Here is a 14,546-nt window from a genome sequence, read left to right on the forward strand (position 1 = left end):
CAATAGTTGCTTGAAGATGACGAACTTCTGCAGTGTTACTACCTTATCTGGCATTTCTTGTATATATGCCCATTGCAGACAACTGAGTGAGGGTAACTCCAACGCCGTAACCCCTCACTCGACCATAATGCTCTGGGCCCATCAACTCAGCGAGCACTTGAGCTTCAATATGATTGGTCACGTCAGATGATGATGACTCCCTGACGCGCTCTAAAATAAGATTTGTTATTCTGTCCTATATCTCTCAAAAGAAAAAGTTAAATTAATGTATGCCAATAATAGAACAAAAAAAATTTATTGCATAAGTCAAGGATGAATATATACAACTATATCTCTTGACTCCTTCCGATCAAAGCTGCCATCTCGGTGGGTGTGAGTCATCTTATAAAACTCCACCTTACGAGACTTGCTTCCATTATCATCTATCTACAACAAAAAGTATATTTCAAAAGTATACATGCTATATAATAGAACAATTTAAAATAAATTTAAAGAGTTTCAAAAAAACTTACGAATTCAGCTCTACGCCTTGTATAACTCATGGAGCCTGAAGTATGAGTCAATTCAATAACCTATTTCCAAGATTGGTTAAACAAAAGAAAATTGAGGCCCCTAATGTTTCCTTAAAATAATAAGGAAGGAAGGAAGCATATAAGTCAAAAAAGCATATAAGCCGTCTGTTGATTTCTAACTGCAGAAGCTGAAGATGATGTCAGCTCAAGAACTTTCACTGGATGACCTTCAGATTTAGTCTAAGTGTAATGACACATCGAGGTAAGGACTAGAAGGAATGGACAACATAAGACTGCATAATATTTGTAAAGGTGCTTGCTGAATATCCTTGGATTGCTGAATATCTAGAGCGAATATCCTTGGATTGCTGAATATCCTTGCTAGAAAATAAAATCTCGAAGATTTTTCCTTCCTTGACTTTGCCATCCAAAAACTATCACATCTTGGAGAACCCAAAAAAATCTTAAGGGTTTGTTTGTTTGTGGTAATCTGATAATATCTGAAAATATATAGGAGATCCATCATTTATGTTACAATATCTGATATCACTTTCGCACTAAATATGATAATCTGACATGGCATTTATTTTCTCATGCCAAATTACCTCCAACCAATGGGCCCTAAAAGTTTACCCGAAAAAAAGAAAATTCTTAAAGATCACTTTCTTTAAATGTATCATCCAAAAATGGCAAAAAAATCTACGACAGATCATGCATCAAGTGATTATAAATATGAAGTCATCTAATCTATTTCACCACCAAAGCAGAGGTAAGCTTGAACAACGTAGTGTTTCTATCTGTCATAGAAGAAGATGGCCAAGCTATCCTATCTTCTTCTAGTCCTTCTTGTTTTTGTATCAGGTACTTTCTATCTGCTTCCATCTCTTTTAATCCATTTCCATCGACCAAATTCAATTTCAGACAAATGACAAGATGTTTTCACAGAACTAGTTAAGCAATATTTTTTTGAGAAAAAATTAGCCATGATCTATGGCTAATGGATATGAATAGGAAAAATAAATGAGATCTCCAAAAGTTTTGCTCGATTGCTTTCCATTACATTTGTTTTGGAATTAGTTCACAAGTTCTACTCTTCCCCACAATCAGATTTGAATATTAGATACTGTTATGGGGGAATTGAGCCGCCATGCCCCACGTGATCGGCACGCGTATCCAGGAAAGCTACAGCTGCCCTATGATCCAGCACTCCGACCCCGAGTCGGACCTCCTCGGCTCCGCAGCCCGACCCCGGGTCGGCTGCCCTATGATCCAGCACTCCGACCCCGAGTCGGACCTCCTCGGCTCCGCAGCCCGACCCCGGGTCGGCTGCCCTATGATCCAGCATTCCGACCCCGAATCGGAGATCTTTTGATAACGACAGGCTATTCTCCAGAGGCACGCCGCGGCCTCCTGCTCCACTACTCCCTGCAACGGCTGTACCCGATGCTGCCCACGATCTCCTGTATCGACCGTACAAAGCGGAGCTCCACTACGCCCTGCCATGACCGTACCCGGCGCTGCTCCACGACGCCCCGTAACGGCCATGTCAGTGGCCATTCTATCGTGCCCCACGACGACAAACCCCCCGGAGAGACCTCCCAGCCAGGCAGATATGCGGCTGGGGGGAGAAGGGGGGGGTAAGCAATACCTCCCAGAGCACTCTCTCCCACTTGTGATTATCATCTCTCCTCCTCCAATCTCCTCTGACTTGACCGTCGGAGGGCCATCACCACCCTGGTGGTGGTGCAAGGCTTGTTTGCAGGTTCCTTGGCGGAAGGTGGAGCGCAACCAGCACCAACCAAGACAACTCAGGCGGAACCCCGTTCACACCGTCGTGTCAATCGTTCTCGGTTTGGACCACCAGCAACAGTTGGCGCTAGAGGAAGGGACCGATCTCAGAACGATCGTAATGGCACGGCGAGGTGGTCGCGGAGCTTCCAATGCTTCCGGTCGCGGAGCCTCTCGCGCCTCTGGCCGGGAGGCTGCTGCGTCCCCAACACACTCTCAGCAGCATTCCACCGCTTCTCCTCCCATTCAGACGGTCGAACCTGCTCAGTTCGACCAGCTAGCCCAGCAGGTTCGCACCCTCGCGGAGGCAGTGCAGAATCTGCAGGGTGTGATCTCTCGGGTGCCGCAGCGGGCTCAGGAGCCGCTGCTCCCCGAGCACTCGCCTCTTCCTCACAACCCGCGCTCCTTCCTCTCCCATGGAGAGGAGCGCCGGCGCGGGGAGGATTCTCGAGTGCGGTCCATTCTGCCAGGACCTTCTCATCGGAGCTGCGCGGGGTACGAGAGGCGGACCCGGGCGCGTTCTCAGACACCCCAGTCCTCGAGGGGCCCGCACTCCATTCGGTCCCCCTCGCGCCGCTCCTTGTCTCCCACCCACCGGTCGCGCTCCCTGGACCGGCGGGTGGACGATCTCCACAGACAGCTCCAGGTCCTGAAGGGCCACTCCAAAGATCCCTTCGCCGACTTGGAAATCTCCTCCCAGCCGGCGCTTGCCTCAAGGATCCTGCGAACCCTAAACCCGCCGGGGTTCAAAATGCCGGCGATCGAACCCTACGACGGGGCGGCGGACCCACGGGACCACGTGGAGAGTTTCAGGACTCTTATGCTCCTCCATGGAGCATCGGATCCTCTCCTCTGCAAGGCCTTCCCGGCGACCCTCCGCGGCCCGGCAAGGGCGTGGTTCGCCGGCCTGGAGGCTAATTCCATCCAGTCCTTCCACCAGTTCACCCGTCTCTTCATCAGCCATTTCGCCGTCAGTAGCCGGCGAAGACTGGTCTCCGACTCCCTCTTCGATGTCCGGCAGAACGAGGGAGAGAGCCTGCGGGATTATCTCACCCGCTTCAACAAGGCAACACTGGAGGTCCGGAATTTGAGCCAGGAGGTGGCTCTCTCAGCCCTGAAGCGAGGCTTCCGGAAGGGCAGACTCACCTTCTCCCTGGACAAACGTCTGCCGCGGAGCTTCCCGGAGCTGTTGTCTCGGGCAAACCAGTATGCAGACGCCGAGGAGGCAGCCTCCCACCGGAACAAGGAGGCCGCCGAAGCCCCTCTAAAGCCCGGGAAGAAAAGGCGAAAAGAGGCACCCCAGAGGAGGAGCCCGACGCCTCAACGCCGGCGCAGAAGCCCGTCACCAGCAAGGAACCACGGCGCCACACGCCCTCGTTCTCCGCACCGACGCTTCAACCGGTACACCCCACTCCTGGCCCCCCGGGCCCAGATCCTCATGGAGGTCAAGGGGCGGGAGGACCTCCCGGTCCCGAGGCAGATGAAGAAGATCCCTGGGAGGAAGCCTTCTCGGGCGTACTGTGAGTACCACCGAGACCACGGCCACGATACCGAAGACTGCTTCCAGCTTCGGGACGAGATCGAGGCTCTCATTCGCCGAGGACGTCTCGGTCGATATGTAAACGACCGACGTCCCCCCGCAGACCCGCGTCCAGCCGACCCGGCCCCTCAGGAGCCTCGGGAGCAGAATCGACCCGTTGCGGGAGTGATCCACACCATCACTGGGGGCTGCTCTCGGCCCGTGAGGAACGCAGGGGGCTCGGCGGAAGTATCAGGAGTGGCCGTCGCAAAGAGGCAGCGGGTCGGAAATGTAATCACTTTTTGTGATGAAGATGTAAAGGGGGTTCAGACTCCCCACGATGACGCCATGGTGATCTCTCTCACTATGGCGGACTATGATGTAAGGCGCGTTCTTGTGGATAGTGGAAGCTCAGCTGATATTTTGTATTACGAGGCCTTCCAAAAGATGGGCTTTTCCCGACAATTGTTGCACAAAACATCCACCCCCCTCATAGGATTCACTGGAGACGCTATCTCGGCCGAAGGTGTCATCGAGCTGCCTGTGACTGCGGGCATTGCACCCGCAGAAGCCACGGTGCGGCTCGGGTTCTTGGTCGTCCGTGTCCCCTCGGCCTACAACGCTATCCTCGGACGACCCGGACTGAACGCCCTTCGCGCGGTGGTTTCTACCTACCATTTGCTCATGCGGTTCCCCACAGCGGCCGGGATTGGAGAGGTCCGAGGTGACCAGCCGACCGCACGGCAGTGTTTCCTAGCAACTCTCAAAGGGAAGAAGCCCATGGAGGCCCTAAGCGTCGAGTCACTTGACGCCAGAGACGAAGTGGCCTTGCGGCACGGGGAGCCGGCCGAGGGCGTAATCGAAGTTCCCCTCGAAGAAGGCTGCCCGGACCGCACGGTCCGGGTCGGTGCCAATCTCGACTTGGAAGCTCGGCTCCGGTTAGTGGAATTCCTCCGAGCCAATGCAGATGTGTTTGCCTGGTCGGCGGCCGATGTACCTGGGATCGACCCGGAGGTCGTTTCTCACGCCCTCAACGTCGATCCGACCCACCGACCGGTAAAGCAAAAGAAGAGACACTGTGCCCCGGATCGGATCCGGGTGGTCGACCAGGAGGTAGACAAACTCTTGGAGGCAGGTTTCATAAGAGAGGTGAGCTACCCCGAGTGGCTGGCAAACGTCGTACTTGTCCGGAAGGCGAGCGGGAAGTGGAGGATGTGCGTCGACTACACCGACCTGAACAAGGCGTGCCCCAAGGATAGCTTTCCGCTTCCACGGATAGACCAACTGGTCGACGCGACTTCCGGATATCAGCTACTGTCTTTTATGGACGCCTTCTCCGGCTACAACCAAATAATGATGGCTCCACAGGACGAGGAGAAAACTGCCTTCATAACAGACCGGGGGCTGTACTGTTACAAGGTAATGCCCTTCGGTCTGAAGAACGCTGGCGCCACTTACCAGCGCCTCGTCAATAAAATCTTCAAGGAGCAGATCGGCCGGAATATGGAGGTGTACGTGGACGATATGCTGGTAAAAAGCCGCCATGCAGACCAGCACATTGCAGATCTGGAGGAGACTTTCACCACCTTGCGAAAGTTTCGCATGAAGCTAAACCCAGCGAAGTGCGCTTTTGGTGCTTCGGCCGGGAGGTTCCTCGGTTTCATTGTCAACCAGCGCGGGATCGAGGCCAACCCGGACAAGATCAAAGCCATCCAAGATATGTCCCCTCCGACCAAAGTGAAGGAGGTTCAGGAGCTCGCTGGAAGGGTCGCCGCGCTCGGACGATTTGTGGCAAAGTCGGCCGAACGCTGCCAACCATTCTTCAAGGTGTTGAAGCGCCCAAAAGACTTTCTCTGGACGGCCGAATGCCATGCGGCGTTCGACCAGCTTAAGGAGTACATGGCGTCTCCTCCCCTGCTGTCCAAGCCGCAAGAGGGGGAGATGCTCTACCTTTACCTGGCGGTCTCCCCAACCGCAGTCAGCGCAGTACTGGTTCGGGAAGAGGCAAGACTTCAGAAGCCTGTATACTACATTAGCCGAGTCCTCCGGGATGCCGAGACGCGGTACACGAAGGCTGAGAAGATCGCCTTCGCGCTGCTGACTGCGACCAGGAGGCTTCGCCCCTATTTCCAGGCTCATTCTGTCACCCTTTTGACCGATCAACCACTGCGGCAGATTCTCAGCAATCCAGAGAATGCGGGACGGCTGGTGAAGTGGGCAGTAGAACTTGGTGAGTTCGACATCCGCTACCAGCCCCGACCAGCCATCAAGGCCCAGGTACTCGCGGACTTTCTCGCTGAGTGCACTGTGCAGGAGGCGGAACCTAAGCCGCCGGAGACACCCAGCCTCGATCTCCCGATCTGGACGCTCCACATTGACGGGTCGTCGAACCCTGAAGGTGGAGGGGCTGGGCTGGTCCTCACCAATCCCGATGGAGTGATAGCCGAGTATGCCTTGAGGTTCGGATTTCCAGTGACCAACAATGAGGCGGAGTACGAGGCCCTAGTCGCGGGACTCAAACTCGCCAAGGAGCTCGGCATCCGGCGTCTGAAAGTCTTCACCGACTCCCAGCTGGTGGTCGGGCAGGTTCGAGGGGAGTTCGAGGCGCGGAGCCCGACCATGCAGAGCTACGTCCGGAAGGTGCAAACACTCATTCCCGACCTCGGCAGTGTTGACATTCAGCAGGTCCCGAGGAGCGAAAATGCCAGGGCCGACAGGTTGTCCCGCCTAGTGGACGCAGACGCGCACAACTTGTCGAGGGCAATCTACCTGGAGACCCTGGATGCCCCGAGCATTGACGGGGCTGGAGCGGTGATGGCAATTGATCCGGAGCCGTCTTGGATGGACCCGCTCGTCGCCTACCTCGCCGAAGGAATCCTCCCTGAAGACGAAGATCAGGCCCGGCGGCTTGTAAAGAAGTCCGCCCACTACGTACTTTATGAAGGGAGGCTGTATCGGACCTCGTTTACCGCCCCCCTCTTAAGGTGCCTCCGCCCCGCGGAAGCGGCCTACGCCCTCGGCGAAGTCCACGAAGGCATCTGCGGATCGCACTTGGGGGCTAGGTCCTTGGCGCATAAGATCATGAGGCAAGGCTACTATTGGCCGACCTTGATGGAGGACTCGAAGGACCACGTGCGGAAATGCGACGCCTGCCAGCGCCACGCCAACGTCCAGAGAGTCCCCTCAGTCCCCTTGGCGCCAATCACCGCGCCCTGGCCCTTCGCACAATGGGGAATGGATATCCTCGGACCATTCCCCGTCGCTTCGGCCCAGCGGAAATTTTTGATTGTCGCCATCGACTACTTCACCAAGTGGGTGGAGGCAGAGCCACTGGCCACCATCACGGAGGCACAAGTCCGGAAGTTCGTGAAGAAGAACATCATTGTCCGATTTGGAGTACCTCGGGTCCTCATCTCGGATAACGGTCGACAGTTTGATAACAAGCACTTCCGGGACTTCTGCGAGGAATTTGGGATCGAGCATCGGTTCACATCCGTGTCGCATCCCCAAACCAACGGCGAGGCCGAGGTCACAAATCGGACAATCCTCCAAGGTATCAAAGCGCGGATCGGCCGGACGGGGCAAGCTTGGGTCGAGGAACTCGAGAATGTCCTTTGGGCGTATCGGACCACACAACGGACTCCTACTGGAGAGACGCCTTTCAGCCTAACCTATGGCACGGAAGCCGTTGCCCCCGTGGAGCTCGGACTCCCCTCGCCTCGGGTGGCCGCGCACCGACCCGAGGCCAATTCAGAGCAACTCCGAGGGAACTTGGATCTCTTGGAAGAGGCAAGGGAAATGGCTCAGGTACGGATGGCAATGTATCAGCAGAGGGTGGCCCGATATTACAACTCCAAAGTCCGACCGAAGCTTTTCAGAATTGGAGATCTGGTGCTGAGGCGAGCTAAGGCATCTCAACCTACGGAAGGTGGGAAGCTAGCGCCAAATTGGGAAGGCCCGTATAAAGTTCGTTGGGTAAACCGACCTGGCTCCTACCAGTTGGAAGCCCTAGATGGCCGAGAAATTCCAAGGGGCTGGAATTTCGCTAACCTGCGGATGTATTACCAGTAGAACAACAAGGCCAGAAAGACAATTTAAAAAGGTGCAATACTTTTCATTTCAATAATTTCTGGTTACAGTGGCGTGCTCGTGTGATTACAAGGAATTCCCAGAGGGGAATTAGGGAGTAAAGAAAGTAAAGAAGAGGTGGGGACCAAAACCCTCAACCCAGGGCGGCTGCAGTCCCACCAGAAGTGGGTGCTTCTAACCGGAGGCGCCATCCAGCACCTCACCAAAAAGAGGAGGAGCCGCCGCAGAAGAAGCTCCCGCTGCCCCCAGGGGAACGCCGCCTCCAAAGGATATTCCCATCTTCCCCAGTGGTAGGAAAGAGAAGGGATTCGAGGGGGAAGAGTATATGGAGGCGCGGTCCCGGATTGAGCGTCCGGCGCAGAGCTCAACCGGGAGGCTGAACTTCAAGGAGGGGAGATGTGATCCCGGATGAAACGCCTAGAGCGGAGTTCCGCCGGGGAGACCCTCCTTGTTGATCCCAGATGAAACGGCTAGTTGGCTGAAGTTGTAAGGGGAGCGCCTCCCCTTTCCTTCGACAGGAGTCTCTCAGTCATATGCCAAGGAGGAGGTCCGCGATCCATGGCAACCTGCAGCTCCGGCTTAGCAAATTCCATCGTACCTGCACCTGTATTTATAGCCAAGCTGCGGCCCCCTGGTAGTTCCGATACGGGTGGCTCCAATAAATGCAGGCGCACTGAATCCGGAGCCGTTCCGGCTCCCGAGGCGTATCTCCCCGCGATTTCCTAAGCGTCATTCTCCTTAAATCGCATTCTTTGTGCAGGACGATCCGGGTGACGTATACCCCTAGGTCCACGTGTCTCCGCTCGCGCCCAGGCCGCATCCTCCTCGAAGAACCCGCGTATCGCGGCCGCTCAACTAACACTCCTCACCAGCAGCAACTGGCGATCCGATTTCCCAGGTAACGCATTAATTAGCGTTTAATACCCTTCTCGTGTTCCCCCCAGGCAACGCTTGGAGGAGAGGAGAAACACGGTCGCGGCTGGGCACAGAGAAACCCCGATGGGCGGCGAGCGACAAGTGGCCGACCAACGAGTGGAATTTCCCTGAGGCTTGACAACCCTCAGATGCCTGGCTAACCCGATGATCATCCCGGGAGCAGACTAGCCGGAAGCCCCGACCGGTCGCCTCGGCTTGCGCCAGCCTAGGCCGACCAACGAGTGGAATCTCCCGAGGCTCGGCCCTCGGATGCCTGGCTAACCCGATGATCATCCCGGGAGCAGACTAGCCGGAAGCCCCGACCGGTCGCCTCGGCTTGCGCCAGCCTAGGCCGACCAACGAGTGGAATCTCCCGAGGCTCGGCCCTCGGATGCCTGGCTAACCCGATGATCATCCCGGGAGCAGACTAGCCGGAAGCCCCGACCGGTCGCCTCGGCTTGCGCCAGCCTTGGCCGACCAACGAGCGGAATTTCCCTGAGGCTTGACAACCCTCAGATGCCTGGCTAACCCGATGATCATCCCGGGAGCAGACTAGCCGGAAGCCCCGACCGGTCGCCTCGGCTTGCGCCAGCCTAGGCCGACCAACGAGTGGAATTTCCCTGAGGCTTGACAACCCTCAGATGCCTGGCTAACCCGATGATCATCCCGGGAGCAGACTAGCCGGAAGCCCCGACCGGTCGCCTCGGCTTGCGCCAGCCTTGGCCGACCAACGAGCGGAATTTCCCTGAGGCTTGACAACCCTCAGATGCCTGGCTAACCCGATGATCATCCCGAGAGCAGACTAGCCGGAAGCCCCGACCGGTCGCCTCGGCTTGCGCCAGCCTTGGCCGACCAACGAGCGGAATTTCCCTGAGGCTTGACAACCCTCAGATGCCTGGCTAACCCGATGATCATCCCGGGAGCAGACTAGCCGGAAGCCCCGACCGGTCGCCTCGGCTTGCGCCAGCCTAGGCCGACCAACGAGTGGAATTTCCCTGAGGCTTGACAACCCTCAGATGCCTGGCTAACCCGATGATCATCCCGGGAGCAGACTAGCCGGAAGCCCCGACCGGTCGCCTCGGCTTGCGCCAGCCTAGGCCGACCAACGAGTGGAATCTCCCGAGGCTCGGCCCTCGGATGCCTGGCTAACCCGATGATCATCCCGGGAGCAGACTAGCCGGAAGCCCCGACCGGTCGCCTCGGCTTGCGCCAGCCTAGGCCGACCAACGAGTGGAATCTCCCGAGGCTCGGCCCTCGGATGCCTGGCTAACCCGATGATCATCCCGGGAGCAGACTAGCCGAAAGCCCCGACCGGTCGCCTCGGCTTGCGCCAGCCTTGGCCGACCAACGAGCGGAATTTCCCTGAGGCTTGACAACCCTCAGATGCCTGGCTAACCCGATGATCATCCCGGGAGCAGACTAGCCGGAAGCCCCGACCGGTCGCCTCGGCTTGCGCCAGCCTAGGCCGACCAACGAGTGGAATTTCCCTGAGGCTTGACAACCCTCAGATGCCTGGCTAACCCGATGATCATCCCGGGAGCAGACTAGCCGGAAGCTCCGACCGGTCGCCTCGGCTTGCGCCAGCCTTGGCCGACCAACGAGTGGAATCTCCCGAGGCTCGGGCCTCGGATGCCTGGCTAACCCGATGATCATCCCGGGAGCAGACTAGCCGGAAGCCCCGACCGGTCGCCTCGGCTTGCGCCAGCCTTGGCCGACCAACGAGTGGAATCTCCCGAGGCTCGGGCCTCGGATGCCTGGCTAACCCGATGATCATCCCGGGAGCAGACTAGCCGGAAGCCCCGACCGGTCGCTTCGGCTTACGCCAGCCTTGGTCGACCAGCGAGCGGAAGAATTTCCTGAGGCCTAACCCTCGGATGCCTGGCTTAGCGCCGGAAGAATTCCCTGAGGACTAACCCTCGGATGCCTGGCCTAGCGCCGGAAGAATTCCCTGAGGACTAACCCTCGGATGCCTGGCCTAGCGCCGGAAGAGTTGCCTGAGGCCTAACCCTCGGATGCCTGGCTCAGCGCCGGAAGAGTTTCCTGAGGCCTAACCCTCGGATGCCTGGCCTAGCGCCGGAAGAATTCCCTGAGGACTAACCCTCGGATGCCTGGCCTAGCGCCGGAAGAGTTGCCTGAGGCCTAACCCTCGGATGCCTGGCTCAGCGCCGGAAGAGTTTCCTGAGGCCTAACCCTCGGATGCCTGGCTTAGCGCCGGAAGAATTTCCTGAGGCCTAACCCTCGGATGCCTGGCTTAGCGCCGGAAGAGTTTCCTGAGGCCTAACCCTCGGATGCCTGGCCTAGCGCCGGAAGAGTTTCCTGAGGCCTAACCCTCGGATGCCTGGCTCAGCGCCGGAAGAGTTTCCTGAGGCCTAACCCTCGGATGCCTGGCTCAGCGCCGGAAGAGTTTCCTGAGGCCTAACCCTCGGATGCCTGGCTTAGCGCCGGAAGAATTTCCTGAGGCCTAACCCTCGGATGCCTGGCTTAGCGCCGGAAGAATTTCCTGAGGCCTAACCCTCGGATGCCTGGCTTAGCGCCGGAAGAGTTTCCTGAGGTTTAACCCTCGGATGCCTGGCCTAGTGCCGGAAGAACTTCGGGAATCAAAAGTCAGCAAGAAGCAACCAAGAGCTAAAAAAAAAAAAGAGGACGAGGGCGAGATGAAGAAATATTCAACGTGCATTAATTTTCAGGGCCGAGGCCCATACAATTGGGCAAAACGCCGACATACAAAAATAAAAAAGACAATGGAAGGTACAAGAGGTCAGCTTGGAGGAACTCCCGAGTCGGGAACGCCGGGCTCGTCCGCGGGAGGTAGGGAAGCAGCAGGAGAACCAGCAGGCGATGGCGCCGGAGAGGAGTCCAGGAGGGAGATCTCGCTCAGGTCAACTTCGGGATACTTAGCCGACACCCTTGCCAGGCCCTCCTCGAAGCCCAAGGTGAAGGCTTCGGCCCCCGCGTCCGACGCGTCATGGACAAACTCGTCAGACTGGCGATAGGTCCGCACTGCCTCCGACATATCATGGGCGAACTCGGCGGACTGGCGATAAGCCTCTACCGCCTGACGCCCGATTTCCGCCCTCTTCTCGGCCAGCTCCGCCTCAGCTCGCTCCATAATCTGAGCCTTGGCCTCCAAGACCTTCGCCACAATCCGGCCTTCGGCCTCAGAGGAGACCCTCAGCAGATCAGCCTGAGCCTCTTTATGCTTCGCCTCGGTAGCAACCCGAGCGGCCTCGGCTTCCTTCAGGCGCGAACGGAGCTCTTGGACGTCCGTGCATGACTTCTCCAGGGCCGACTCCAGTTCGCCTAGTTTGGCTTCAAAAGAGCGGATTCGGTCGCAGGCGTTGTCGGCAGACCGCTGGGCCTTCTCCCACCGCTCTCGATAGTCCGCGATCTTCCGGGACTGCTTTTCAGCCCGTTCCTCCGCCTTCTTGACCCTGCTTTCGAGGCCCGAGGCGGCTTTGAGTTGCTCCCGAGCCTCTGACAGTTGCTCCTCCAGGGCGGCGAAGCCGAGTGCCCGCTCTTCGGCCTCCCGGAGCCTCGCCTCGAGGTCCCCGGTCGTCCTGCCTGCCGCAGCCCGGCCTCCCTCTTCCATTGCTTTCAGCCGGTCCTCGGCCTTCGCCAAAAGCCCCGCCTGTTCCTTGTAGCACTCCTCCAGACGGATCATGTACTGGGCGAGCTAAGAAATAGGAAAAATAAGGGAGTCAGGCGGAGAACAACAGAGCCAATAAATGGTGAAAGACGGCCAGAAGAACACTCACCGACATGAGACAGACGCAGCTGGCGGCCCCAACGTCAGAGACATCCAACTCCCGGACCCGCCGACGGTCCTTCTCCAGCAACACTGTTTCGATGAGATTTCGGGCGCCATCGGTAGTGAAGGCAAACCCCGATTTCTCCCCGGAGCCGGATGGTGGTTCTGCAGCCTTACCCTTATCCATCGCCTGGGGAAGAGTCCGACTGGTCGCGCTCGGGGCGGGGGTCGCCCCAGGAATTGATAGGGTCCCGCTCGGCCGGGGCCTCAGCGCGTCCCTCCTCGAGTCATCAGGAGCCGACCGAGTCGAAGGCCGGGTCGGGGACCGATCACGTCCGACCCGTCCGTCTTGAGCAGGCTCAGGTGGCACCTCCGGAGTAGCGGCAACCTTACCACCGGAGGGCTGGTACAGCGTCAGCTGCCGGTCGGTGCCCACGACATCTCCCTGACCGGTGGGCCCGGACTCGTCGGTCGGCATCGGAGGTATCTCCTTACGGGACTTCTTCGCCGGTGGGGCCCCGCTCGGAAGAGCTCGTTTCCTCCTCCGGACTGCTTCCAGCAGGGACGCCCTACCAACAGCCTTCGACTTCACCGACCGCATGACGTCGTCGACCTCTGCAAGAAGGACGGGATGGTCAGGGACTGAGAAACCGAAAGAAAAAAGGAACGAAAGAGAAGAAAAGAGCTAAAGAAACGATGGCGGACTCACGGTCGGTGGGGACCGAGCTCAAACCGACGTTCACCAAGGTATCCTCAGAAATGAGGCGGCCCACCGGGGGAAGCTGGCCCTCGGCGACCAACCCCTTCAAGGCGGCGACGCCCTCGGATTCCTCCCTCGACAACTTCGACAGGCCAATTGGGGACTTCACCGGCGTCCCCCAGATTGCCCTGATTTCCCAGGAGGGGTCTGCATCAACGAAAAAGAAGCGCTCCTTCCAGTGGTGAATGGAGGTAGGACCCTCCTTGACAAGGCCGCACCCTCGCCGCGCTGCGAAGCACCACCACCCTTTGTCCTGGGGGTGGCCGCTCAGGCCGTAGAGCTCCCAGAAAACGTTCAAGGTGGCGGGAATCGCATGCAAGCGACAGAGAACCTGGAAGACCGTCAGAGCACGCCACGAGTTCGGCACCAGTTGCGTCGGTGCCATTCCTAAACCCCGGAGCACCTGTAAGACTAGGTCTGAAGGGGGAAAGCGGAACCCGGCTTGGAGGATGCCCTCATTGATGGCGATCTTCCCTCGGGGAGGATGAGACATCCTCTCCTCAGGCCCTGGGAGCGTGACATTGCAGGCCTCGGGAAGGTGGTACCGAGCCACAAATCCGTCTAAGTCCTCGGCGACCAGTTTTGACTTGATGCTATCTGCTCCCACTTCGCCCATCCCTAATGGCCAATCTACGGTCAGGACGGGGTCAAGAAGGAGGGAAAGGCCGGCACGACTGGGGTGCACTAGTACAAAAAGAAAAAGTATGAAGAGCTCAAAGTAGAAGAGTGGGAAACTCACTTGAAGAGGAGGAAGAACGGCTCCGAGAGCGTCAAAGGAAAAGCAAGCGAACGTTTCGGCGGCAACAATGGTAGCGCAAAGGAGAAACTCGAAAATGTCCGTAAAGAAGAAGACGGACGGGGGAGGGCCCCCGATTAAATAGGCGAAAGGGCAAGTGACACCTCGATGACGCCAGAAGACGCCTGGCCGCCGAAGGGTCGCTCGCACCCCAAAGGCGAATCGACACCATTAAGGAAGGATGTCCGCCGAAATCCTCAGGTTGCCAGGTCAGCAGCAACCGCCATACGCCATAAAGAAGGCGGGAAGCTTGAAGCGCGCGCGCCTCTCCGAAGGATGGCGGCAATCTCGAAACATCACTCCCTTCACCTGTTCCCCTTCTGGTTCCAGGCTCGGAAGTGGGGGGCTACTGTTATGGGGGAATTGAGCCGCCATGCCCCACGTGATCGGCACGCGTATCCAGGAAAGCTACAGCTGCC

At 57.7% G+C, this 14,546-nt stretch overlaps 1 protein-coding gene across 1 annotated transcript; it reads right to left on the reverse strand.

The window, feature by feature from the left end:
• Positions 1-656: 656 nt before the first annotated feature.
• LOC149768079 (uncharacterized) lies at positions 657-14,266 on the reverse strand. Its single transcript, XM_089929926.1, has 3 exons — positions 13,281-14,266; positions 12,749-13,186; positions 657-739 (listed from the first exon to the last, which is right to left on the reverse strand). Exons 1-3 carry the CDS (start codon positions 13,945-13,947, stop codon positions 657-659), a joined length of 1,188 nt encoding a protein of 395 aa, XP_089786052.1. The 5' UTR covers positions 13,948-14,266.
• Positions 14,267-14,546: the final 280 nt, after the last annotated feature.

Source organism: Phoenix dactylifera, chromosome 3 (assembly GCF_051530095.1).
Source record: "Phoenix dactylifera cultivar Ajwa chromosome 3, Ajwa_hap1_PhDact_Kaust_v1.1, whole genome shotgun sequence".
NCBI lineage: Eukaryota > Viridiplantae > Streptophyta > Magnoliopsida > Arecales > Arecaceae > Phoenix > Phoenix dactylifera.

Excerpts from the sequence above, each read along its gene's own strand:
- LOC149768079 (XM_089929926.1), bottom strand. The coding sequence starts at position 13,947 with ATGGGCGAAGTGGGAGCAGATAGCATCAAGTCAAAACTGGTCGCCGAG. Across the intron at positions 13,187-13,280 it reads GAGCTCGGTCCCCACCGACC|AGGTCGACGACGTCATGCGG; the intron begins GTGAGTCCGCCA and ends TCCTTCTTGCAG. Across the intron at positions 740-12,748 it reads TCCCCAGGCGATGGATAAGG|GTCATCCAGTGAAAGTTCTT; the intron begins GTAAGGCTGCAG and ends CTAAATCTGAAG.